This window comes from Callorhinus ursinus, unplaced genomic scaffold (genome assembly GCF_003265705.2).
Source record: "Callorhinus ursinus isolate GAN/ISIS: 27379988/994484 unplaced genomic scaffold, GSC_fseal_2.0 scaffold27, whole genome shotgun sequence".
NCBI classification, from domain to species: domain Eukaryota; kingdom Metazoa; phylum Chordata; class Mammalia; order Carnivora; family Otariidae; genus Callorhinus; species Callorhinus ursinus.
This window is the reverse complement of record NW_027397089.1, coordinates 18,295,551-18,321,823: the sequence shown is the minus strand read 5'-3', so window position 1 is coordinate 18,321,823 and position 26,273 is coordinate 18,295,551. Positions and strand designations below refer to the sequence as shown.

The 26,273-nt window shown below is 37.0% G+C and overlaps 1 protein-coding gene across 2 annotated transcripts in view; it reads right to left on the bottom strand.

Moving 5' to 3' along the window:
- RERG (RAS like estrogen regulated growth inhibitor) overlaps window positions 1–26,273 on the bottom strand; it is a 134,898-nt gene that overhangs the window by 22,134 nt on the left and 86,491 nt on the right. The window contains exon 3 of one of the 2 annotated variants that reach the window (XM_025879769.2): window positions 4,569–4,625. The exons of the other annotated variant lie outside the window; for it this stretch is intronic. Within the exon in view, the coding sequence (XP_025735554.1) occupies window positions 4,569–4,625 (57 nt within the window). The remainder of the gene's footprint in view (window positions 1–4,568; window positions 4,626–26,273) is intronic. 2 annotated transcript variants of the gene reach the window in all.

The following is a 26,273-nucleotide window of genomic DNA, read 5'->3' as shown; positions in this document are numbered from 1 at the left end:
GAATTTCACTGTATATGAGCAATATATGATTTAAAACTTGCATTCAGTAACATTTTTATAAATAGAAGTAGATTTTGTATACTCTAAGAGAAGTTGATGCTCAAAGGGATGTTGTAGATGGTTAATCCTCTTACTGATTTAGCTTTTTTTGCAAATTTCAACATATTAATATGGACATTTAGCCAGTACAGTAAAAACAGCAGTTAGTAATGCTGATTTATGCTACAGTGGAAATTGTACTGACTTGAGTTCTATTACTGGTCTAACCACAAACCAGCCACATGATCTTGAATAAATTTACTTCGTTGGACTTGTTTCCTTATTCGTCAAATGACGATCTCAAATTTCCTTGCTGTGCCGATATTGACTAGTTCCATGAGTTGGCTAAGCACCTTAGCTTTGGTATTGAGTTCAGAGAATTTGTTCTGGGTGTGTCTCTCTCGTATAAGCCTTTCTTTCCAAACTGAGGGTATTGTAATGCAGGAAGGAAGAGTCAATTACAAAATCCAAGCGCCAGTGGGTCTGTCTCCCAATTCCTACCCTCGGTCCTGTCTGAGTCTTTATTCATGAGATAGAGACCCCATAATCCATTCAAACACAGAGTAGGGTGCCTCAAATATAGTAGTTATAGTGGTAAGTGCTGACATGCAGTCTGTCTCTTCTTCTCCAAACACCGATCACACACACACACATACAACTATACACCATCTAAGTCTTTGTCCATATTATCTGCCATGATCAACACCCTTTGAGGGTAATAGGACTCTCAAAAGTAGGGATTCAATTCTTGGGGATCTAATGAGAACATGGAACCTGTTGTTCTACAATGAGAACGTTACAATCACCACCATCAGGGAGGTTCCTGGTCAGATGGTGCAAGTCCCAAACCTCACAGGCTTCAGTGCTGGTTTTCAAATGCTACTCATAGACCAGCTCTGGTCTCTGACAAACATTTCACTGATCCACAGTGAAATGAGAAAAATGAAAGGAAAACTAAAATTGCCCAATGTAAAGAATTGAACTTTTTTCCCTTAGCTTATACCCTTCAAACCACTTGGATGTTAAAAATATTTGCTTCTTCTATGAAACTCAAGTGCAAATAGACTACGGGTTTAGTTCTCTCTCATCCTCTCTCTCACCCTTGCTTGCATCCCTAATGGCAGTTGCTAAAATAATCCCTCTCCTTAAAAAACCAAAGAGCAAAACCCACTGAAATGAGAAGTCTGGGAGTCATTTGCTATCATAGTAGCAAACATTTCCTTCATAGATTTAACTTGGAGCAGTAGATATTCCAATTTTAATATGTTGAATGGTGTTCATAGTCTTCAGCTTCTCAGGGAGCAATAATTCTGTCACAGGTTGAAAACACTGCACCATTAAGAAACTTTTTCCCCTTCCTTTCTTTTATTGAAGTATAATTAACATACAGTGTTATAGTATGCCCCATGTTTTTTGAGGAAGGCTCTGAATTCAGAGTTCAAGGCTGGTTTTTGCAAATATGCCACTTAGCTTTTTAATGGTGGCTTTCCTTTTCGGTGGTAGTTTTGAAACTCTATGATAGTATGAAGTCAAGCCCAGGAAATTCTTGATTCATCTTGAATCAAATAGATGGGAGGATGCCTGGGTGGCTCAGTCGTTAAGGAGCTGCCTTCGGCTCAGGTGATGATCCCAGGGTCCTGGGATCAAGCTCTGCATCAGGCCCCCTGCTCAGCGAGTAGCCTGCTTCTCCGGCTTCCACTCCCCCTGCTTGTGTTCCCTCTCCTGCTATCTCTCCATCAAATAAATAAATAAAAAAAATCTTAAAAAAAAATAGACGGGGAACCCCTGTAGGCTAAAATATTGGTGACTTCTAGCGTGCATGCGCGCAAACACACACACACACCAGTTTCGAGGGTGAGTTAATGAAACCCTCACCTGGAAGTGAGTCATACACCTGATACTCTTGAAGTCTGATCAACGCTCTTGTTGCTTAGCAGCAGCAATCCTTTTAGAACGGTACAGTACAAGGTCACTCAATAAAGTTTCATTGTTCTTAATGAAGGAAGCCTGTATTATAAATAACTGATGCAGGCAGATTTCTATTAACAGCAGTTGTTTTTCAGAAGGAATAAAACAAAAGGGACAATGAAACAAAAAGGAATAAAACTGATTAAAAATAGTAACATTGGTTACTGGACCATATTCAGAGAGGTAAAAAAATATGAGATCATTCTTTCTAAGCTTCATCTTTTTGTTGAGATATACTGGGATTGCTAAGTAAAATCAGGATTTTTCTACTCAACTCCCCATAAACCATTAAGATTCTCAGGAACTTTGTAAAGCTTAGATAAGTAATAAAAATATAAAAGGAGAGTATTTATTTATGTGAAACAAACAATAGAAAGTAAATGATTTTTTAAAACCAAGTGCATTTTTGATCCAAATATATCATCTTAAGATTAGATTGTGGCTATGTTAAAAACATGTTAAAAATTTTTGATGCGGGCGCCTGGGTGGCTCAGTCGTTAAGCGTCTGCCTTTGGCTCAGGTCATGATCCTAGGGTCCTGGGATCGAGTCCCACATCAGGCTCCCTGTTCGGCAGGAGACCTGCTTCTCCCTCTCCCACTCCCCCTGCTTGTGTTCCTGCTCTCGCTGTGTCTCTCTCTGTCAAATAAATAAATAAAATCTTTAAAAAAAAATTTTTGATGCTGAAAAACTATTTAAAAGCAAAACCAGGGACACCTTGGTGGCTCAGTTGGTTAAGTATCTGTCTTCAGCTTAGGTCATGATCCCAGAGTCCTGGGATCAAGTCCCACATCCCCACATATGGCTCCCTGCTCAGCGGGGGAGCCTGCTTCTCCCTCTCTCTCTGCCCCTCCCTCTGCTTATACTCTCTCTTTCTCTCTGTCAAATAAATAAAATCTTTTAAAAAATAAAAGCAAAAACAGAGAAGTAAAGATTAATAAATGTAGAGACATGCTATTAGATTTTAAAAAACTGTATACCATAAAGATGTGAATCTTCTCAGAGTAATTTACAGTTTTAATGCAATTCCAATCAAAATCATGTCATGTTATGATAGAGTTTTAAAAATTGGCCTGCAAGAATAAACTAGAAATACTAGCCAAGGTAATTGTGTAGAAAGTTAAAGAAGGAGGACTTTCTCTACTGTGTGTCAAAATGTTCCAGAGAGCACAATTATCAAAAGAATGTGGTACTGGCGGTGGATATAAAAGGCAAATCTAGAGTTGCATCCCAGTGTAAATGATCCGATGTATTAAAAAAAAAAAAAAACAGCTTTGGAAGTAGGGGGGAAAAGAGGAGACTATTTAAGAAATAGTAGCAGGACAATTTGTCAACTATTTGGGAACACTGTTGGATCTTCAGTCTATACTTCTCACAAAAATAAGTCCCAGATAGGTTAAAAAGTTATAAATTAAATAAACTATAAGATCAATCTGTATTCACGTCTTTGTTTAGGTTTTCTTCATAGTACTTATCACTATTTAACATCTATTTGTTTATTAACTCTTCTATCTTTACTAGACTGTTAGCTCAAAAAAGCCAGAGGCTTTTTCTTTCTGTCTGTTGATTTATCCTCAGCACCTGGAATAATCTGACACATAGGAGGCATTTAATAATATTTGTTGACTGAATGAATAAAAGCAATGAAAAGAGGCACAAGAGGGAAGAAATCTCCCTTTTAACCTGAATGTATGTAAGCTTGAAGTCATAACTGAACCAAACGAAATGAAATTTTTTAAAAAAGGGAATAATCTTTGCCCATTTCATTATTCTGAGTAAGGCCAACTCAGCCTGGACTCTGTGCCTAGTAATGAAACGATGAATGCATGTTTCTCCCTCCTCCTCTGGATTCAAAGTTGTTGCTCTTTACAAACCAGCTGGGGTTCCTGAAGCATAAAGAACAAAAACTCAAAAGGATTAATTTGGAATAAAATTTGAAGCTTAAATTAGAACCCATGGATTGTCAGCATTGTTTTGAGGATGATGACTAAATAGGTATCTAATAAGTACTCTGTTTTGGACTATTTAAAAAGCCTGATGATTGCTTCATACATCAATATTATGCTGCTTTCAAGACCCACAGACACCAATTTTTGTTGCAACTTTTTTCTTTTTATAAATAGGCTTTAATCAAACTCATTGGAGAGAAATATAGTTTATTCTTATGTTTTCCCAAAATCAGTATTTGGAAGGTTGATTTTCTTGGAATACTCCCCTCAGCATGCCAGTCTCTTCCACACCAGGTTAGCCTGGGCCATGTGTCGTCCTTCTTCCACTAGAATGATGCTACATTTCCTGATGCGAGGGCATCGTGTTGTACCCACTTCCTTCTTGGCTCTGGTTTAACCTGATTTCTTCCTCTATGCATGAAAATCCTGCATGGTCCTAAGCACAGACAGCCTGAGAACATGTCCAGCTTCTTTAGGAACTTCTTTGTATGATTTGATAAGGCACTCCCCAAACAGCTGGTAGGTGCTTCAAAATGTTGCAACAGAAAATGTCATTGTCTCTTTTGGGTCATAAACTCTGACTGGAAAGGAGGAGGAAACAAAATCTGACCTACCAAGAGTGGGATCATATTCCCAGATGAACCGTTTGGTCAGGAATCTCACTACAAGAGCTGTGGAAAAAAAAAAAGAGCAACATTTCAAACAAATTTGTTAATTTCCTTATAGTTCTTATCCTTGTATGGAAAGAGAAATAGCCCAGACAACGATAGGGCTTTACATTTCTTGGCATATAAACCCAATGCATTTATTTATGTTTGTTCAGGTACTTTTTCAATTCATATGGTGGCCTAAAAACTGGTATAATGTTTTAATGGTGCATTAATCAACAAGTTAGATTTATTCCTTTAGTTACAGGGTTAAAACAAACAAAAGACATCACAATGTGAAAATGCTCACATGTAACATTTTTAGCAAAACAATGAATTTGGATATAAAGTATCACAAAAGAGGTGTCTAAAGTTTGAATATTGGTAAACAACAACAGTGAGTTGAAAACATGGTGATTTTAACTGTAATTAAAAGATCACTAACTGGTAGTTTGTATTATCAAAAAAAAAACAGGTATGTAAGGGGCGCCTGGATGGCTCAGTCGGTTAAGCATCTGACTCTTGATTTCCAGTCGGGTCATGATCTCAGGGTTGTGAGATCGAGCTCCGTCTGGGGCTCCACGGTCAGTGGTGAGTCTGCTTGAGATTCTCTCCCTCTGCCCCTCCCCCACCCATGTGCACACACATGCTCTCTCTAAATAAAGAAATAAAATCTTTAAAAAAAACCCAGATATTTAAAATTATGGATTTTATTAGTGACTCATTAAAGCTCATCAAAGGTGACACTGATGAAATAGTAGTCAGAGGTAGGGTCTGGAACCATGTGAAACACTACTTGCACGATCTTCTCAACCCTTATTTCATCCCTATGAGGCAGATACTATGATTGTTCCCATTTTTCAAATAAGGAAACTGAGGCTCTGAACGCTCAACAGATTTCACTGAGCTCACTTAGCTAGTTAGTGACCAAGTCAGGACTTGAGCCCAAGCAGTCTGTTTCCAAAACCTGTGATTTATCCATTGTTCTCAACTTACATTCAAGGCCGGGCCATCCAGATATGACTTGACTGGAAGCCAGGGACAGAAGGGGAACTGCGTAATGCGTGGGCTCCACTATTCTTAAAACCAGTGGGACACATGTTCAACATTTTCCCATAGGTGTCTTGAAAACAGCAGCTTTGAACCTTCTTAAAAATATTCTTTTGGAAAGGGGTGTCACAGACACTTTGAAAATGGAACGAAAGCTTGGAATTTTCTCCCTGGTAAAGTGTATGTACACACATTTTGGCAGATAATTTCAGCAGGCTAATGAGCCCTCTGAAGACCTTCAGCAGTCTTCCTGGGATCCCACCGACCCTCACTAGAGATTCAATGTCTATCATATTCTATAGTTTAAAAATATCTATTATTAGAGTATTTTTATTTTTTACCAAAATTCCCTGTATACAGTAGGCTAAAGATACTCCTTGAAGAAATACAACTAGTTAGTTGGAAGTTGCTATCAGTCTGTCCTTTGTTGCCACTGTAGGATCAACAGAAGTATATCGCCCCTACCATAGTGTCTTATGAGACTGTGAGAGATCACGGTGCAAATTGCAATGAGAACCTCATAAAACAGACCACAAACATATGCGGCTTGGCTGGAGAATGAAGTAGCAATGTTCTTTCTAATTACAGAGTGTGAGTCTGAATTGAAGCCAAATATTTGCATGCCTAAAGTAGCAAGGCCACTGACCCTATAATACTTCCCACAGTGAGTGTACTTGTGGTTTTATCTACAATTTTCAGAGTCTGTCACTGTTCACTCTCTTGAGAATGCATTTTTTTTTTTTTTGCGTTTAAGAAGCGGTAAGCAGTGGACATATTTTCCTGTTTTTAAATTAGCATGTTAGTAAACACAATTGCCAACAGTATTCAGAGTTCACCTTTTGTTAGAGTATGTAGGGTTTTTTTTTAAGATTTTATTTATTTATTTGACAGAGAGAGACACAGCGAGAGAGGGAACACAAGCAGGGGGAGCGGGAGAGGGAGAAGCAGGCTTCCCGCAGAGCAGGGAACCCGATGAGGGGCTCAATCCCAGCACCCTGGGATCATGACCTGAGCCGAAGGCAGACGCCTAATGACTGAGCCACCCAGGCGCCCCTAGAGTATGTAGTTTTAACTCTAAAAGTTTCACCCTGAAAATACATTTATCAGGCATCTTTAAGCAGTAAGGTAGGAAAATTAATAAAGGTTCACATAATTGAAGTTTGAACTTCCCCAATTCTAAAACCATTTAAAGTTCAATTATTTCTCAAAGAAATCTTTCTAAAATGTATTTGACACTCCATCGTTTTTCAAAACTGAGTATACTGAATAAAACTGAATCATTTTAAAATGTCCCGATCTTAGTTAACAACCTGGATTAGCGTCCTGTGCAGTTACTCAGTAGTACTTTGAGAAGCCATAGAATGGTTGAGGCAACACAACTCTAGAATGCTAGGGCTTTAAATAGTTTAGCTTTTGAATATACATATTCATACACACATACGCATACCTTTTTTCCTCCCTCAAATACCATGGCTTTCTCTTTTTTGTTTTTGAAAGATTTTTTTAAAAATGTATTTATTTGAGAGAGAGAGAGCATGCACGAGCAGGGGGGAGGGGCAGAAGGAGAGGGAGAGGGAGAAGCAGAGTCCCCGCTGAGTAGGGAGTCTGACCTGGGGCTCCATCCCAGGACCCCAGGACAATGACCTGAGCCAAAAGGCAGACACTTAACCAACTGAGCCACCCAGGCACCCCTGGCTTTCTCTTTTTGCTACAGTCACTGAGACCTAAGACCACCTCCAATAACCAACCCATCTGTATGTCTCCTTTGTTACTTTTATTATTCCAAAGACCGTTGAGCCATATTAACAAGCTTGTTAGAATTTTTTCTCATATTAGAGTAAAGTAGCTCTGGGGTTGGATTCTAAGGAAGCTGTTCTACGAATATACACAGGATTCTCGTGACCTTTGAGATGTCATGCTTGTTGTTGAGAAGTTGTTCCTGCTTACTGCTGGGTTATTGGCTCAGGTTCAGAGAGCCAACTTCCAATGGGGCAATGTTACTGGGCTTTATCAATGAACTCAATCTAAACATTCTTAATATTTTTTAAGAGATGCACATTATTATAGGATGGTTATTTTAACAATAGGATCATACTTTTTAAAAAAAATCAGTCTATTTTTTTAAAGATTTATTTATTTATTTGAGACAGAGAGCACGAGCAGAGGGAGAGGGAGACAAGCAGTCTCCCCACTGAGTGGGGAGTCTGATGCAGGGGTCAATCCCAGGACCCTGAGATAATGACCTGAGCTGAAGTCAAGAGTCGGATTCGTAACCAACTGAGCTACCCAGGCGCCCGAAATTCAGTTTATTTCAAATGCAGTAAAAAAAACATCAAAACCACATTGAAAAATCGATATGCCTTTTGTTTATTCTTAAAAGATGTGCTTTTATCTCTCTCACACACAGATTATTCATGGAAAAGACAAATGCATTGTCTATATTTTTAAGTTTTCAAAAATATTTTAATTTAAAATTATTTTTTAAAATATTTTATTTATTTATTTATTTGAGAGAGAGAATGAGGGACAGAGAGCACAAGAGGGAAGAGGGTCAGAGGGAGAAGCAGACTCCCCACTCAGCAGGGAGCCCGATGCAGCACTCGATCCCAGGACTCCAGGATCATGACCTGAGCCGAAGGCAGTCACTCAACCAACTGAGCCACCCAGGCACCCTAATTTAAAATTATTAAAGAATGAAAATAACTTTACATCTGTGGAAGTGGTATCTGTTAAAGGTTCTATTATTTACACTGTGTCTGAGGTGCTTACTGACATTCACCATTTACTGAGGGAACCATAAAACCTTAGTAGTATTTACCCACAAATTTGATTATAATTTTATTAGGAAATATAACTTTTGCAGGGGATATATCTTGCCATGTCTCCCCCACTCTGCCACTACCATTCACATCACATGGTTTCACCCGTCAACGATAATACAGTTGCTTCCTCAGTGCGGTCCCTCCTTCAGCTGCACCCCAACAACTCCCTCAAACTATTCTTCATGCAGCAGCCAATGTCTCTGTTAAAACTTAAACCCCCTCATGCCACATCTTTTCCTCAAATTCTCCCTGACCTCATCTCATTGAATAAATATTTATCGAGTGTCTACTCTGTATCTGGTTCTGTTTTAGGGGTTTGGAATAATCTAGCAAACAATTCAAAGATCTCTGACCTTACCGAGCTTCTCTTCTCCTAGGTAGGAGGAGACAGATAAAAAATAAAAAGAAGAAAGAAGAAATATAATACATTAGAGGTGCTAAGTGCTATGGGATAAAAAAAGTAGAACAAGATAAGGGGATTTGGCATTGGGGGGTGAAGGTGTAAGAGTTATTATTTAAGATAGGGTGACCAGCATAACCCTCATTGAAAAGGTGGTGTAAGAAACAGATGAGAGACGATCCCTGGGGGGAACAGTGTTTGAAGGAGAGGGGATAGCCAATGCAAAGGCCCTAACACAGGAATGTGTGCTTGATATGGTCAGGAAACAACAAACAAGCCAGTGTGGCTAAATCAGAATGAGGAATAGTGAGTATAGTAGGAGATGAGGTCACTTCCGGCCACTCTCCTAGCCATGAGTTCCATAAATCTACTACTACTTCTACTACTGTTAATATCAACACCACCACCACCACTAATAATAATAATAATAAAAACAACTGAAATGCTATTTTATTATTATTATTATCATTATTTTACTTGATTCTTTAGAATGTATGTTTGTGAGTGCATTGCATTTGTTTAATTTATCACTGTCTTCTAGTATCTGGAATAGTGTCTGGCACATAGTAGACTGCAAAATACCTGTGGAATAGATGAAAAGGATACATCAATCCATGTCACACCTCACTCGTCTTAGCATAAGCAGGCATTGAGAGAAGCAGGAGCACAAACAATGGAAGAGAATTCACAACAGAACCATGCCACGTTTCCATAGCTTTTGCTTGAAAGGTTATATAAATATATATTCTGAAATGCCTTCTAACGGGTATTTCATAGTCCTTCTACAAATTATACTTCTGTAGTTTATTTAATTGGTTAATACAAAATTGATTTAATTTTCTTTTGAATACCTTTCCTCTCCATCCCAACTATCCTGAGCAAAGGTTTTCTTTCGAGGTAAAATGGTGGCATTTGTAACGTTTACTTTTGCTAGCAGGCTGATGTAAGACCTTGTTTTTCCTGAAGTTTTGAGGTCTGACATATTTTATTGGTTGCAGGTAAGTTTCTGCCTTCTGAAATATCTTATTTTCTTCCCATTGCCTTGAAAACCTACCTTTCCACTAAATAAGCCAAACATGTCTAAAAGTTAATCTAGAGAAGAACATTTTGCTGAATATATTACCTACTTGAATAATTCTTCATTATATGTGGTTTATTTTTTATATTACTGGAACCGAATTTCATGATTATCTATGAAATCTGGTTTCTAACAAAATGGAAAATTCACTAAGTAGAGTTTAATCCAAGGAAATATTATTTGAAGTGACATCAATGTAATAATTCAATAGAATAATATTTCATTTATAAGCAAATGCTAAAAGGCAACATTTCTACATTAAAATAGTTATGCCATTTTAAAAAAGTAACAAGTCTGGGCTAGTTATTCAAAATAATTTCTGATGTCATTATCAAGATGAGGAAAACATCAAAAGTACCAACTGTAATGATCAAAATAATATTTTAAAATGAAATTTGATTGGATGTGATCTGTACAGCAAATCAACTTTTAGAAAGAAATGAATTTTTCAAGGTAAATGAAAACTAACACACATGATAGTCTTAAAAAATTTTTAAAAATATACTCAGGAGAGATTCCGACAGAACTTTCCAATGTTATTTTTTAGGCTCATAGTCTTAAAACAATTCTTGTGATGCCACTATTTTTCACTTATATGGTTTATGAAATAACATGAAATAACCTGATTAACATTGTTTATAATACAATTGTTTTATAGAGCCCTAAGCATGTATGACCTCCTAAATATTTGTGATTATTGTTCTCTATAGGTCTCTTAAAGAAGTATCCTTAATGTAATAATCTAGTCCTTTTGTCTGAAGGGAACTTTCCTGACTGATGTGTATTGAATGCTCTAACATTTAAAGCAGGTTCCAATGACCTGTCCTCTTCAAACTTCGGCTTTCTCATCTATAATATATAGCAATACCACCCTGTGGCTCAGAGTTGATTCCCTTGCTTCCCCTGATCCTCATACACCTTTGCAACCTGAATTTCAATCACTTCCTATAGCACTCCTGATGCTTACATCGGTCCTCCAGATTGCTTGTGCTACTTAATATCATGCACGTTCATCTCTTCATGCATCTAATCATGTTGTTCCTGCTGCCCTGAAGGTCTTTATCCAACTAATAAAATCCTAATTATCCTTCAAAATCTAGTTCAAATATAACCTCCTTTGTGAAACCCTTCCTTTCGTTCTGTATCAATTAGCTATTGCTGTTGAACAAATATATCCCCAAACTCAGCAGCATGCAACAATGAGCATTTATTATGGGAAAATTATAATGTGCTTATGGAACTATGGTCAACTGATTGTTCTGGAAAAAGCCAGCTAATGTTGTTTAAAATGGCCAGTTCAGATTTTTTTGGGATAGGAAAAGAATTTCTGTTTCAATTAAGAGTAGTTAAAGAACACTGTTCTCTCTCTCTTTTTTTTTAAAGATTTTATTTATTTAGTTGAAAGACTGAAAGAGAGAGAGACAGCACGAACAGGGGGAGCAGCAGAGGGAGAAGGAGAAGCAGACTCCCCACTGAGCAGGGAGCCCGACGTGGGGCTGGGTCCCAGGACCCCGGGATCATGACTTGAGCTGAAGGCAGATGCTTAACTGACTGAGCCACACAGGCGCCCCAAAGAACACTGTTCTTCACCCGAATTCCTCCTGAATTCTGCCTATAATCCTGGTTCACACACCTGGTGAAAATCATTGATTTAATATATGCTCAAACATGGTGCTTGTTTTCTCCTACATTCATAACATAATGAAAAGCTATTATGAATATGTATTAAGTGATGTGTATGGTTTTCATTCTGAAACCTGCAGGACCTTCATAAAAAATATAGTTACTTTTAAGTTGTAAAAACTTATCTCAAAGTGTAGCTTTGAGATAGTCTTTAATGACTTTCCACAGACAGTCTGCTAAGTTCAGAACAATTATGTTGCAAAGAGTTTCAATTATTCTGTGAAAAACAAACAACTATTTTTGTTATGGGGAAAGAAGGCAAATGTGGATAATACTAGCACAATCATAGTCCACGATGGGTTGTGAGTATACTCACAGCTTGTTATCCAAGTCATTTTTCTATTTTTCTTTACATTTTTCAATGTTTAATAGAATTCTTAAAGCTTGAAAATTACGTGAAGACATTATAATAAACGTACACAGTATCCTAAATTGAAACTTCTCAAAATCAGGCTGCAGAGTAGCTCTTTTCCCTGCTTCTCCCCCTTTCTGTTACAGAATTTACAGTGTAATTACTTGGCCCGCAGAGAACAGGAGGCAGTGGGGTGTCATCCCAAGCCCACATGGGTGGCCAAATCAACATTAAATGGCTTTCAGTTTGAAGTTTATGAACTATAGGTAAAATGTCACAATAAATAAAGTATTTGAAAAATAATTAAAAAAAGAGAAGGATGAGAGAGTTTCATACCACTTGGGAACTGTTTTCTCGCTAAACACATCAATTTAAGCAATATCATAAAAATTGGGAAAGCATTTAAAAATAAACGCAGTATTGTTAGTATTGCTATCCACCTTCATTTAGTGAGTGTGCGCTGTTAGGTCAGGTGCTATGTGCTCTCTTTATATACACAGTTGATCCTTGAACAACACAGGTTTGAACTGTGTGGGTCCATTTATATGCACACTTTTTCTTTTCTTTTCTTTTTTTAAGATTTTATTTATTTGACCGAGAGAGAAAGCGAGCACAAGCAAGGGGAGCAGCAGACCTAGGGAGAAGCAGACTCCCCACTGAGCATGGAGCCCGATATGGGGCTCGATCCCAGGACCCTGGGATCATGACCTGAGCCGAAGGCAGCCGCTTAACTGAGCCACCCAGGCACCCCAATATATGCACATTATTTTTTCAATAAATACAGTACAGTACTATAAATATATTTTCTTTTCCTCATGATTTTTCTAATAATATTTTCTTTTCTCTAGTTTACTTTATTGTAAGAATACAATATCTAATACATAACATACAAAATATGTGTTCTTGACTATTAATGGTATTGGTAAAGCTTCTGGTCAACAGTAAGCTATTACTTAAGTTTTGGGGGAGTCAAAAGTTAAACATGGATTTTCAACTGCACGGGAGATTGGTATCCTTCACCCCTGCATTTTTCAAGGGCCAACTGTACGTCTTTACCCTTCGTTGCCCTATAGCACAGAATATATGTATCTGTGTGCATCAGTGAAGAAATTGAAGCTCAGATTATTTACATTTCTTCCTGAAATACATGCCCACCTTTCAATGCCTCACCCTCATTTAGTGGAATCCCCTTTCTACAGATCAGGAATTTGTCATCAGACAGCTGATGAGTCCTGCTGATGTACTCCTCAATGGCTACTAAACTCTTATTTGGAAAAATTTGGGGATGAAAATTATATGTACTTTACATATAGGGTGCATTTTGAAGAAAATATGTTGTGTAGTCACAAACACCGCTTTCAATGCAAAAGAAAATAATTAAAACCCTGGTACAAAATAAACCCTGAAATGTCTCTAGGAAAAAAGTGACTTTCCAGACATAAGCTCCTGAACATTCATGAGTTTCTTTTATTTTCTCCATATGGAGCACTAACACTGTTCTTCTCATTCTGTAATCCATGGTGTATAAAAACATACACAAGACAATGTAGTCATCCTTATGATACGATTTTGCTTCATTCTTTTAAAGTCATTGACTGTTTCTCTAAGGTGTCTTTTAGAGTTCATTATTATTATTTTAAATAAAATGCAGAGATCTTAACTTCTTTTGGGCACTCCATAACTATTTTCAGGCTCATTTCTTTTTTTTTTTTAAGATTTTATTTATTTAACAGAGAAAGAGAGAGAGAGCGAGGGCAGGAACACAAGCAGGAGGAGTGGGAGAGGGAGAAGCAGGCTTCCCACTGAGCAGGGAGCCTGATGTGGGGCTCAATCCCAGGACCCTGGGATCATGACCTGAGCCGAAGGCAGACGCTCAACGACTGAGCCAGCCAGGCGCCCTCATTTCTTTTTTAAAACTTTGCACCCTTGCAAGTCCAAAAAAGCTAAACCTAGTCAGCATATTAAGTAGGTGATATAGAACTAAATCAAAGAAAGAAGAAAAGAAAGAGGTACTTAGAATGGAATAGACTCATCGACAGAGTTACAATTCATCACATAGCATTTCTTTTTTTTTTTTCCACTGTTCAAAATTTATTTGGTATTTTAGTTGGTCTGACACTTAGGATAGTTGGTTGCATTGTCTTTTTACATTATATGGCCATGTACACTATATTCTGACATACGTGGTACACAAAATAAGATCCTTTAGGACAGTTAGGCACAATACATGCAATACTGAATTTAGACATTGGATCCCAGGATGTCATCACATAGCATTTCTATCTGTGGTTAAGTAGTGAAGCACCACCTCCCCTTTAAAGTCTTCCCTGGCCTTCTCAAGCCATGAATCACTACCTTTTGGTCATCAAATTGTCATGTGTTTCTTCTCTGTTGTAAAACATGTACAGTTGTCTTGTAAACATGAATTTACATTCCTGTATGTCTAACAGATTCTGAGGTTGTAGATTAAGCCTTGTTCATCTTCATCTCCAGTGGCTGACACACTACCCAATACATGACATGTGCTCAGTGAATATTTGAGAAATAAATGAGAAAACAATAAAAAACTAGATAAATTACTTGGCTCTCATATTACCAGTGTACTCAGTCTATACTCCAGGGTGTCTTTATTATTTAAAAACACGTTCTTTAAAGTAACTTCCATTGAATATATATCACCACTTCTCAGGTTCAATGCCTCATTCAGATGTCCATTGCAAACCTGATGGACTGAGAAGGCAGGATCCACCATGCCTCTTCTCCTCAGCCAGAGAAGAACCATGATCCCCGATCTCATACTAATAGCAGCCTTAGGTTTAACTCCAACACTGCAGTGGTAAAAAGCTTCACAGAAGTAAAAATAAGCAAACTTACAAAAATAGAGGGAATTGTACTATTTGTGGAGATAGTTTATCGATGAATAAATTTGTGGAGACTCCATTTATTAATGATATTAGTTGTTGGATTAAAAGTGTATATACTCTTCAAAAATATCTTTAGGGAGCTTTTAGTTATGTTTTAACTAAAAACATGAATGGGAATTCTGGAACGCTAAATATCAGAAGGGGAGTTTGTATTGAATCCTGGCTACAAGCTTATTTATTTCTGAAAACATGCTTAAAGGTAGGAATTAATATTTCTATTTTACATGTGAGAAACCTGAACTGAAAAGTAAATAAACTTGTGTATTTTACAAAGCAGTGAAGTGACAGACTGAGATTAAACCCAGGTTTGTTTACTTTAAACCTTCAATACACACCACTGTATTTTAATATTTCTATGGGTATGATATAATTCTGAATGGTTGACATTGTTTTCCAGATGAGCATGCTTCTTATGGAGAGGCATGCTTTGAAAAAGCACATTTTTTTGTTCATCACTAGATTTCTTCATCCTTAGTGGAGGGAATATCCATGACCAGAAACCATGGCAACACAGAAAGAGAATATGAATTTCAAAAAGGAAACTCTTATATAGATATGATTTTTGTTTTTCTCTTGAGCAGATCCTTAAGGATGCAGCAAAGGAGGAAAAGAAGTGTATAATGATACAGACGTAAAGTAGAATGTGATAAGCAACTGTTTCCTTAGTGGTTTCCTCAGACACTAGCAAGTTCATTCTTTCAACAACAAAAAAACAGAAAGTCAGGAACCATTTTAGTCAATGAAGGAAACAGGGAAGAAAATAAGATTCAGTTTCTATTCTTGAGGAGATGAGAGTCTGTGGCTTTGCGTGTTTCAGGAAAAATAAAAAGATCCACGGTAGAATATTATCTAATTTAAGTCCTGTTATGATGTCTGGGTAAAAGAAGGAAAGCCAGATGGAGATGAGTCCAACCGACTTTAGTGCCTCAGAGAAAAAGAAAAAAAAAAAAACACTTGTGTTTTCTGGAAGACAGAATGTAACAGACAAAATCCACATAGTATGTATAAAGCATCAAGCCTATAACTGCTTCTTTTCCATCTTAGAGACAGCAAACTAGAAGGTTTACCTAAAAGATAAGAGGAAGTTCAGTTTCACCTTCTTCCCTTTATCACCTAGACTTCTATCACCCTCCCGTTAAATCAAGACTCAAAAAAAAAAAAAAAAAAAAGACTCAAATCTCCCTATTCCCCCACCTCCTGGGTCCAATACTTCTGGTCCTTCATACCTTATTCCTGGGTCTTTCCTCAACCACCAACCCTCAAATTTATGTTCTTCTTTTTAGCAGTCCTCTCTTTTCTTGATTACGCTAGCCTCCTCTAAGAAACATGGGCCATTGTGCCTAAAATCAAAGTCAGCTACGGAGATCTCAGCACTGAGCCTTGGTCTAGTAAGGTCATGTCGTGTGGGGGCCAGGACAGCTCTTTGAAGTTTTGGCTTAACAACTGTCAGTGATAGCTGAGACCAAGAATGCATAGTTTGGAATCTCAGGGCCCATAGCGGGAAGGAGCTAAAAGCCCTTTCTGAACTATGGAGCTGGACTAAAAAGGAAATGTCAAAAAACTCCAGCAAACTGTGTGACTTAAAATGTCAGATCTTAAGGAGAGGGGCTCAGAGTGAAGACAGGTACACGGAATTCAGATTTCAGAAATACTGATATCTAAATTTAATAATTTTCAAGTGCTTATTCCTTTGGCTCTCTCATTAATTCTTTCACTTCTCCCTACTCCCCTATGAGTTCTACACACATCCATTTAATCAATAAATATTTATTGAGCACTGTGCTAGGCACCAAAGAAAGCAAGACCGAAAGGATTCCCTAAGCAGGATATTAGAAATGACTTCATATTAGAGCTGAATTTTGAGCTGGGTCTTGGATGAGTTGAAGCTTGCAAATAAGGAAGAGCATTTCAAGCAAAGAGGAATGGCCAAAGACCTAGACATGGAAGAGCCTGGTTTAGTTAGGAAACACATGTGGTTCAGGGTAGGTTGAGGGGTGTGAGGGTAGAGCTACGTGGAGGGTAGGTTGTGAGGTTCTTCAGAAACTGGACTAGGAAGGTGCCCATATGTCACCTTGAAGAGCTTGGATTTTACTCTGAAGTCTATGAACAAACAGTGACCTGAGTAGGGGGATGGCTCAATATGAACTGGTTACCTATAGAAATTGTTCATTGATTAGCTGTAGAGAGTGAGGCAGAGAAATCAGTCCATATGGAATAAAAGTCTGGGGTAGCATTATTATTTGAGGCAGAATATAATGAGGAAATGATACAAGAGCAAGTGAGAAGAAAAAAAGCAAGTGAGGTTAGGCTTGAACATGTTGCACATGAGACATTAATGAGAACATCCAGATAGAGAAGTTCCTTCCATCCACCCATCCATCCATCCTCCAGCCTTCCATTCACCTACTCATCTAACAGACATTCAAAATATATTCTTTAAATATCTCTCATGTCCCAGACACTGCTTGACACTATCATGTAGGCCGCTGACATCCTACTCCTGAAGCTGGAGGAAGTGATCTTTGCCACAGTGACACTTTGGTAGTGACTAGTAAATGCAATGGGCATGGATAAGATGTCCCACGTAGGTAGTTTAAAGTAGGAAAAGAGGATTTAACACAAAACCCTGTAGTCAGCCTTATCTCATGGTGATCTTTTTTGCTTCCTATGTTTTCCCCCACCCCAGCTCCTCAAAATTTCTAGCTAAACTACAAAAATTAACAGATCAAGCCAAGGGACAAAAATTTGCTCATATAGCTGTAGTTTCTGAAGCAGTCCATCTCCCACTCCCACCTCCCCGCTGCCCCTTGCTCTACTCCCTATGAAGGTCAAAATAATTTGACAAAAAAACCCTTAAGCCATATAAAAACATAGAGATGGAGTAATTTAATGGAAATTTAAAGTTAATGCAATATAAAAGGGAGTACTTTTATAATGCCACAAGTTAAAATGAGAAGTAAATTAGTTCCAGATGGGTGTCTAGGGGGTGCTTTTAAATTATTAGGTTTAAGCCTGAAAATTTTGACTTGTACTGCATTCTGACAAAAATATCACTCTGAGAGAGAGTTACAGAATAAACGTCAGTTCTCTTCACAAGGAATTTCTTAAAGATAAATGGTATAATCTTCAAGAAGGGTGAGGGAAACACTTGTCTCTGAAAACCTACTCTGGGAGTCTAGCTTCAGTGCATTCCAAGTCCTAAGAATTAGTAAGGTAAGGGTTAATTTGATATGATAACTGGATTTTAGGATGACAAATGAGAATGGGAAAAATGGTAGAACCATGACTTGTCATTCCTAACAAGTTTGATAGGGAGCAGAGGTTAGGGGATGCTTATAAAGAACGTAAAATCAAAAAGGTTTCGTTTTAAATTTAAAAATTAACTTGTATGCCTGAATAACAATAAATTCTTCCTGAATTTAAACTTAAAGTAGAAATAAGAGGAATTAAACTTGGGATATGGTAATAAACTGATTTGGCTTTGTCTTTTTGTTTGCATAAAGGTTAATAAACCTAAAGCTATAGATTCCGTGCCCAAGAATTCAAGCCAGTTTTATATAAGTTGAAAATTATTATTCATTTTAACTATAAGTGATGCTTAAGAATTAAATTACTGGGGCACCTGGGTGGCTCAGTCGGTTAAGCATCTGCCTTCCGCTCAGGTCATGATTCTGAGGTCCTGGGATCGAGCCCCACGTTGGGCTCTTTGCTCAGTGGGGAGCCTGCTTCTCCCTCTGCCTGCCGCTGCCGCTGCTTGTGTGTTCACTCTCTCTGTCAAATAAATAAGTAAAATCTTTTTTTAAAAAAAGAATTAAATTACTAAGGGCACCTAGATGGCTTGGTGGGTTAAGCATCCGACTCTTGATTTAAGCTCAGGTCATGATCTCAGGGTCAGGGGATCAAGCCCCGCTGGGCTCTGCACTGGGTGTGGAGCCTGTTTAAGACTCTCTCTCTCACCCTCTGCTCCTCCCTCCCTCTCCCCTACCTTGCTTGCACGCTTTCTCTCTAAAAAAAAATAAATAAATAAGTTGCTCTATTTTTCGAACCAGAGTTTTTAACTTAATAGTTTGTAATTTTTTATGTTTTTTATGAAAAATAATAGTTTGTACCAAGACATTATATTTAAACAGAATTATCTGCACTGTATTGTGTATTTTTCTAAATTTTCAAGGAATTTGAATATAAAATGTGTATTTTTTAACTTTTACTTTTTTTCTGAAAGAGGAAATACATATAGTCTTAATATCTGAATTCTTCCTATGCTTATTTTGTTTGAGCATGTGAGAAACTGGCAACTGAAAACATTTGGACTTTGTTCGGACATAAAAGTAATTCAGAGTCACTAAGTATTCCAGAGAAGCAGAGGAATATCTCATATAATCCCCTTCTTTTATAAAGAACCAGGGAGCTTACCAGTTACTCTGCTCCTACATGCCCTCTGCCCCAGACTCAAGTTTGCTTCCTGCCTATATGGGCATGTATAGATTTAATAGGCTGTGGCTATGACTCTAGCCCAGAAGGGGTTACCTCTAGCAATAGGGTGTTTCCATTTGCAGCCCTAACACCAATCCTACTGCTATCTTTATAGCCTCATTAAACAAAACCAAAAAAATGGGAACTTAAAAAGTCACAATGTGTATGGAGAACTAGAGAGAAATTGTGAGAGACTGGGCTAGAAAATTACTCCTGTTCTGAAAAGTTGATAAGCCAAACGAAGAAATTTCAAATTATGCTTACAATGATGAGAAGCCATCAAATTATTATAAACACAAAGATGCCCTGATTATCTTTTTGTTTTATCAAGGACACTGCCGTTCAGTGCCAAGATGAACAAGGGGGATGCAGGCAAGTCTGGAGACAGGAGAACCAAAAAGGGAGCAGGTCCAGTACTAGGAGAGAAAAAAAAGCATGAAACCAGATGGCTCCTCCTTCACTCCTATCCACTAGTCAATGTGTCAAGTCATCATTGGGATTATACAGTATGTAGCCTTTTCAGTCTGACTTCTTTCACTTAGCAATAGGCATTTAAGTTTTTTCTATTTCATGTCCTGGCTCAAGAACTTGTTTCTGTTTCTTGCTGAGTAATCCATTGTATACCACAGTTTGTTTATCTGGTCAGCAACTGAAGAACATCTTAGAGGCTTCCAATTTTTGGCAATTATGTTTTGTCTGTAACCATTCATACGAGGGCATTTATGTAGACATAAGTTATCAGATAGTTGGGTAAATATGTAGGAGCACAATTGCTGGATTATGATAAGATTATATTTAACTTTATAAGAAACTGCAAAACTGTTTTCAAAGTGGCTGTACCATTCTGCATTTCCACTAATAATGAATGAGAGTTCCTGTTGCTCTCTATTTTTGAAAGCATTTAATACTGTCCATTTTGTTTTGATTTTTAAAAATTTTTTGCCAAATAGGTGTGCATTATTATCTCTTTGTTGATTTGTTTATATGTTTGCTGCAATTCTCTAATGATACATGATATTGATAATCTTGTCATTTGATTTTTTTGCCATCCATATATCTTCTTTAGTAAGGTGTCTGTTCAGATCTTTGGCCCATTTTTAAAAAAACAGATCAGTTATTTTTTAAATCAGTTTTAGATGTTCTGCCTATTTATCCCTTCCTCCCTCATAAAACCTGGCAATCACTAATCTTTTTCTTGTCTCCGTAGTTTTGCCTTTTTCCAGAATGTTATATAGTTGGAATCATAGAATATGTAGCCTTCTCAGGTGGCGTTTTTCACTTAGTAATACGCATTTACGGTTTTACCATGTCTTTTCATGGCTTTATATAGCATTTCCTTTTTGTACTGAATACTATTCCATTGTCTGGATGTAGCACAGTTTATTTATCCATTCAGTTATTTAAGGACATGTTGGTTGCTCCCAAATTTTGGCAATTTTGAGTAAAGTGGCTATAAACATTCATGTGCAGGTTTTTGTATGGACATAGGTTTTTAATTCACCAGGGGAAACACACACCTAAGGAGTGTGACTGCTGGATTGTATTGTAAGAGTATGCTTAGTTTTGTAAGAAACCATCAAACTATCTTCTAAAGTAGCTGCACCATTTTGCATTCCCACCAATAGTGAATGAGAGTTCCTGTTGCTCCACATCCACATCAGCATTCGGTGTTGTCAGTGTTTTGATTTTGTCCATTCTAATAGTGTGTAATGGTATCTCATTGTTGTTTGCATTTTCAATTCTGTAATGACAGATGATGTGCAATATCTTTTTATATACTCATTTGGCATCTGTATATCTTCTTTGGTGAGGTATCTATTCAGATTGTTTTTTATAACTGGGTTATTTTTCTTATTTTTGAGTTTTAAAAGTTTTTTGTATATTCTGGATAATTGTTCCATATCAAAATATCTTTTGCAAATATTTTCTTCCAGTCTGTGGCTTGTCTTTTTGTCCTCTTGACAGTGTGTTTCTCAGGGCAGAAGTTTTTAATTTTGAAGAAGTTTGGTTTATCAGTTATATCTTTTATGGATCATGCCCTTGGTGGTATACCTAAAAAGTCACTGTGTTATCCTAGGTCACCTAATTTTTCTCTTGCATTATCTTCTATGACTTTCATAGTTTTGTATTTTGTATTGAGGTCTATGATCCATTTTGACTTAATTTTTGTGAAGAGTATAGGGTCTGTGTTAAGATTCATTTTTCTGCATGTGGATGTCTGGTTGTTCTAGCATCATTTGTCAAAAAGACTATCCTTGCCTCATTGTATTGCCTTTGTTCCTTTGTCAAAGACACTTGACATTATTTATGTGGGTCTATTTCTGGTCTCTCTAGTCTGTTCCATAGATCTATGTGTCTGTTCTTTTGCCAATACCACATGGTCTTGATCACTGTGGCTTAGAGAACACCTTGGGAAGTCAGGTACTGTCAGTCTTCCAACTTTGTTCCTCTCTTTCTATATTGTGTTGGCCCTTCCAGGGCTTTTGCTTCTCCATGTAGACTTCAGGATCAGTTCTTCTATATATACAGGTTGAAAATGAGTGGTGGACCAGGGGTCATCCTATCCTTGTTTCTGATCTTAGTGGAGAAATTTCTAGTTTCTCACTATTAATATAACATTAGCTGTAGGTTTTTCAGCTGTTCTTTATCAAATTGAGAAAGTTCCTCTCTAGTCCTAGTTTGCTAAGAGTTTTCATCATAAATGGGTGTTAGATTTTGTCAAATGCCTTTTTTATGCATCCATTATTATGACCATGTCATTTTTCTTCTCTTGCCTGTTTATGTGATAGGATGAATACATTAACTGATTTTTGAATGTTGAACTAGCTTGCATACTTGGGCTAAACTACACTTGGTTGTGGTATATAATTATTTTTGTAGACAACACCTCGTTGTTTGGGTTTTCTTATCCACTCTGACAATCTCTTTCAATTGGAGTATGGAGATCATTCACATTTAGAGTGACTATTTAAATAGCTGAATTAATATCTACCATGTTTCTAATCATTTTCTGTCTGTTACAATTATTGTTTCTTTTTTCTTCTTCCCTCTTTCTCTGGCTTCTCTGGGTTTCACTGAGCAGTTTATATAATTCCATTTCTGCTCCTCTGTTAGCATATCAATTATTTCTTTTTAAGAAAATTTTAGTGGTTTTTTTATAATTTGCAATATAAATTTACAACCAAGTCCACTTTAAAATAATACTATACTGCTTCACGGGTAATGCGAGTTACTTTATATTAGGATATTCCCAATACCTCTCTTTCATCTCTTATAACATCACTGTCACTCATTTCACTTATCCATATGCTATAAAATACCAATACATTGTTACCATTATTACTTTGAATAATAGTTATCTATTAGGTCAATTAAGAATAAGAAACGTAAAAGTTTTTATTTTGCCTTCATTTATTTTTTCTGCAATGCTTTTCCTTTTTTATGTAAATCTGGGTTTTTGATCTATATCTTTTTCTCCTTCAGGAAGAACTTCTTTGAACATTTCTTAGGTAGGGCAGCTCAGCTAGTAATGAATTCTGTTAGTTTTTGTTTGAGACAATCTTCACTTCTTCACTTCTGAAGGATAATTTCTATTTCTATATCCTTTCTAATATAAAATTCTAGGTTGGGTTTTTTTTTTTCTTTCAACATTTTAAGTATTTCACTACACTCTCCTCTTGCTTGGCTTCTGATGAGAAGTCAACTGTATACTTCTTATACTTACTCCTCTACAGGTAAGATGACCCCACCCCATTCCAGTTTCTTTCAAGATATTCTCTTTGGTTTTTTCAAGATTGAGTATGATATGCCTATGTATGCATTTTTTTGGTATTCACCCTGCTTGGTGTTCTCTGAGATTTTTTAAACTATAGTTTTGGTGTCCGTTACTAGTTTTGGAATATTCTTAGTAATTATCTCAAATATTTCTTCTGCTCCATTCTCTTTCTTTTCCTTATGGTATTCCAACTATATGCATTTTGTACCTTTTAGGATTATCCTACAGTTCTTAGATATTCTGTGTTTTTCTCTTCACATTTTAGCTTGGGAAATTTCCTTTGACATATGTTAAAGTTTACTGATTCTTTCCTCAGCTGTGTGCAGTCTACTGATGAATCTATCAAAGGCATTCATTTCTTTTACAGAGTTTTCCATTTCCAGCATATTCTTTGATTCTTTCATAAAGTTTCCATCTCTGTTTACATTTTTTATCTATTCTTGCATGTTGTCTACAGTTCATGGAGAACAGTTCACAGTTCCATTAGTTTTTATCCAGGTAAGCTAATCTTGGCTGTGATTTTCAATATTTGCCTCTCTCCAGATTTTAAGATATGGTGGATTGCCCAGCAGCTTCACTTTTTTGGTCCAAAAAAAGTAACTGATTTTGTTTGTTCAGCTCTTTTCTTGTTTTAAGGGTAGGAGTGATGATTTAGAAACTCTTTACATTTCAGGGCTGAAATTGGAAGGTTGTCCAGCATTTTTACATAATAAGTAGACCTCAGAGCTCCTTCACTCTGTTGTTATTTCTGCCTCTTTAGTATTCTCTCACTCTTCTTCCAGCTCAGCCACGCATTATCTTTATTCTAGCATTTTAAAATAATATATTATTCACATATTTTTAAGTGTGCAATGTAAAGACAGATTTCACTGACCTACATCAACACCATAGGCCTGGAAACAGAACTCAACTGACAAGTATTTATTGTTCCATCATTAGTATTATTTAGTTTATTTCTAACTTTTTCAAATTACTCATATTTACCCAAATTTACATACTGCACAAGAGTATTTAGTTCATAGATATTATTATATATATCATCACAAACTCTTGATTCTTCTCCATTAATAAGTAAAAGTGTTTTCAAATTTTTTCATAGCCTCATAACCTTACACGTGTTATGTCTTAGCCTTAATAATCCCAGAGCCATTGATTTATTCAAATTGAAAAGTTATATTTCAGATTCAGTTTCCTAATCTTATCTTCTTTTCAACACAAATGACAAAAGCATATTCTCTTGCTAGCAGTTTCTCTAAGAGTAAATTGTCAGGCAAAACCAAAATCTAACAGCTAAAAATTTATAGACACAGAGTAAAGTTTCCATGTTACCCACTAGAGTATTTAATAAAAAGATTTTACTTTATACTTTATCTGTTTTGTTCCTTTGTTCTGAAATAAATTAATATAAAAGCTCACCAAATCATTGTCATGTTCATTTATTTATTACATACATGATCTCAAGATGAATATATGGTTGACAAGGCTCACGTGGTGTGATTTGAGTCTCAATTATGGATTATTGGTGGTGATCTATCAATTAGTCTTTTTTCATTTTGATTTTTCTAGCATTTTCTCTGGATAAAAATAATATTTTGGGTCCCAGGAGAAGAAAAAAGGGGGGGAGAAAAGAAATGAAAAATGTAATACTAGTCCTTCTAATTAGATAAGTTACACCATTTAAAAATTTCACTGGCATATGTTTTACACACTTTCTAAAACTATACTGTCATCTGTTACATTTCATTTTGAAATAATTGGCACAATTTGATGCATACATTGTCAAAAGCACACAACTTAACAACTCTCTTCTAGCTGTTCCAAACCCATTTTTCAGTGTGGGATAGAAAAGCAATCTGCACCTAGCAGGGAATACATTTGGATGCAGAACAGAGAGACCTCACAGAACCCTAATTTCAAATCCAAGGGATCAGGTGCTAAGATCTTCTTTAGTGCATGCTTTCTAAAGCTCTGCTGTGCACTGGCAGTCAGGATGGTATATTAAAGTGGTAGGTCATGTTGGTAGCTATTACCAAAGGCACTTACCCTGTATATGTACCAGGCTTGTACATAAGCCCACTAAAGGATAATTCAGCAGTAATTAATGTTCCTTCCATAGAAGAAAATCTCAGAACAAAGACAAAAACGATAGAAAAGATAAATTAAGGATATATTTTTTTTCTGTGAGTTTTAGAGTTCAGGACAAATTCTCATAGGTTTAACCCATTTCATTCATCATTGGGACATGTTTTTACTAATAACTATTATGTGTATGTCATTGAGATCATTGCTGAGTAACAGTACGGGCCTGAGTTTGTTTGTTCATTAATTCATTCAATATTTATGGAGCAACTACAATGTGCCACATTCCTTTATGATCTAGAGACTTAAACAAACAGAGCAAAGTCTCATCCTGCAAGCTTTATGGTCATCAGATTCCAGTACAGAAAGGCAGATACTAAATAAAACACAAGTAAATAAATAGTGTGTTATATGGAGATAAGTACTATGGAGATAAGTAAAGCAGAGAAAAGGGGAGTAGAGGGGTTGGAACGGTGTACTATTTTAAAGAGAAGGATCGCCTGGGTGGCTCAGATGGTTAAGCATCTGCCTTCAGTCTGTGTCACAATCTCCAGGTCCTGGGATTGAGCCCCGCATTGGGCTCCCAGCTCAGTGGGGAGTCTGCTTCTCCCTCTTCCTCTCCCCCTGCTTGTGCTCTCTCTCTCTCTCTCTCTGACAAATAAATAAAATCTTTAAAAAAAATAAACAGAGGGATCAAGGAAGGCTTTACTGATAAGATGTCATCCTGGCAGAGACCCAAAGTGGGTAATGGAGTGAGCCATCTAAAAATCTGGGGAAAGAATGTTTCAGACCGAAGAAAGAGCACGTGTAAAGGCCCTGAGGAAGAAAGGCACTTGGCATTTTAAGTAATAGGAGGAAGCCATTGTGACTGGGGCAGAGAGAACAAAGGGAAGAGTGGAAAGACAGGGGGAAAGTTAAGTAAAGTGTGGTGGGGTCATGCAGAGCCATGGAGGTGAGTGTACAGATGTCGATTGGAGGCAGAGACATCAGACCATTATGAGGAAAGAAGTGATGTGATTTGATCACTATGAGGGCT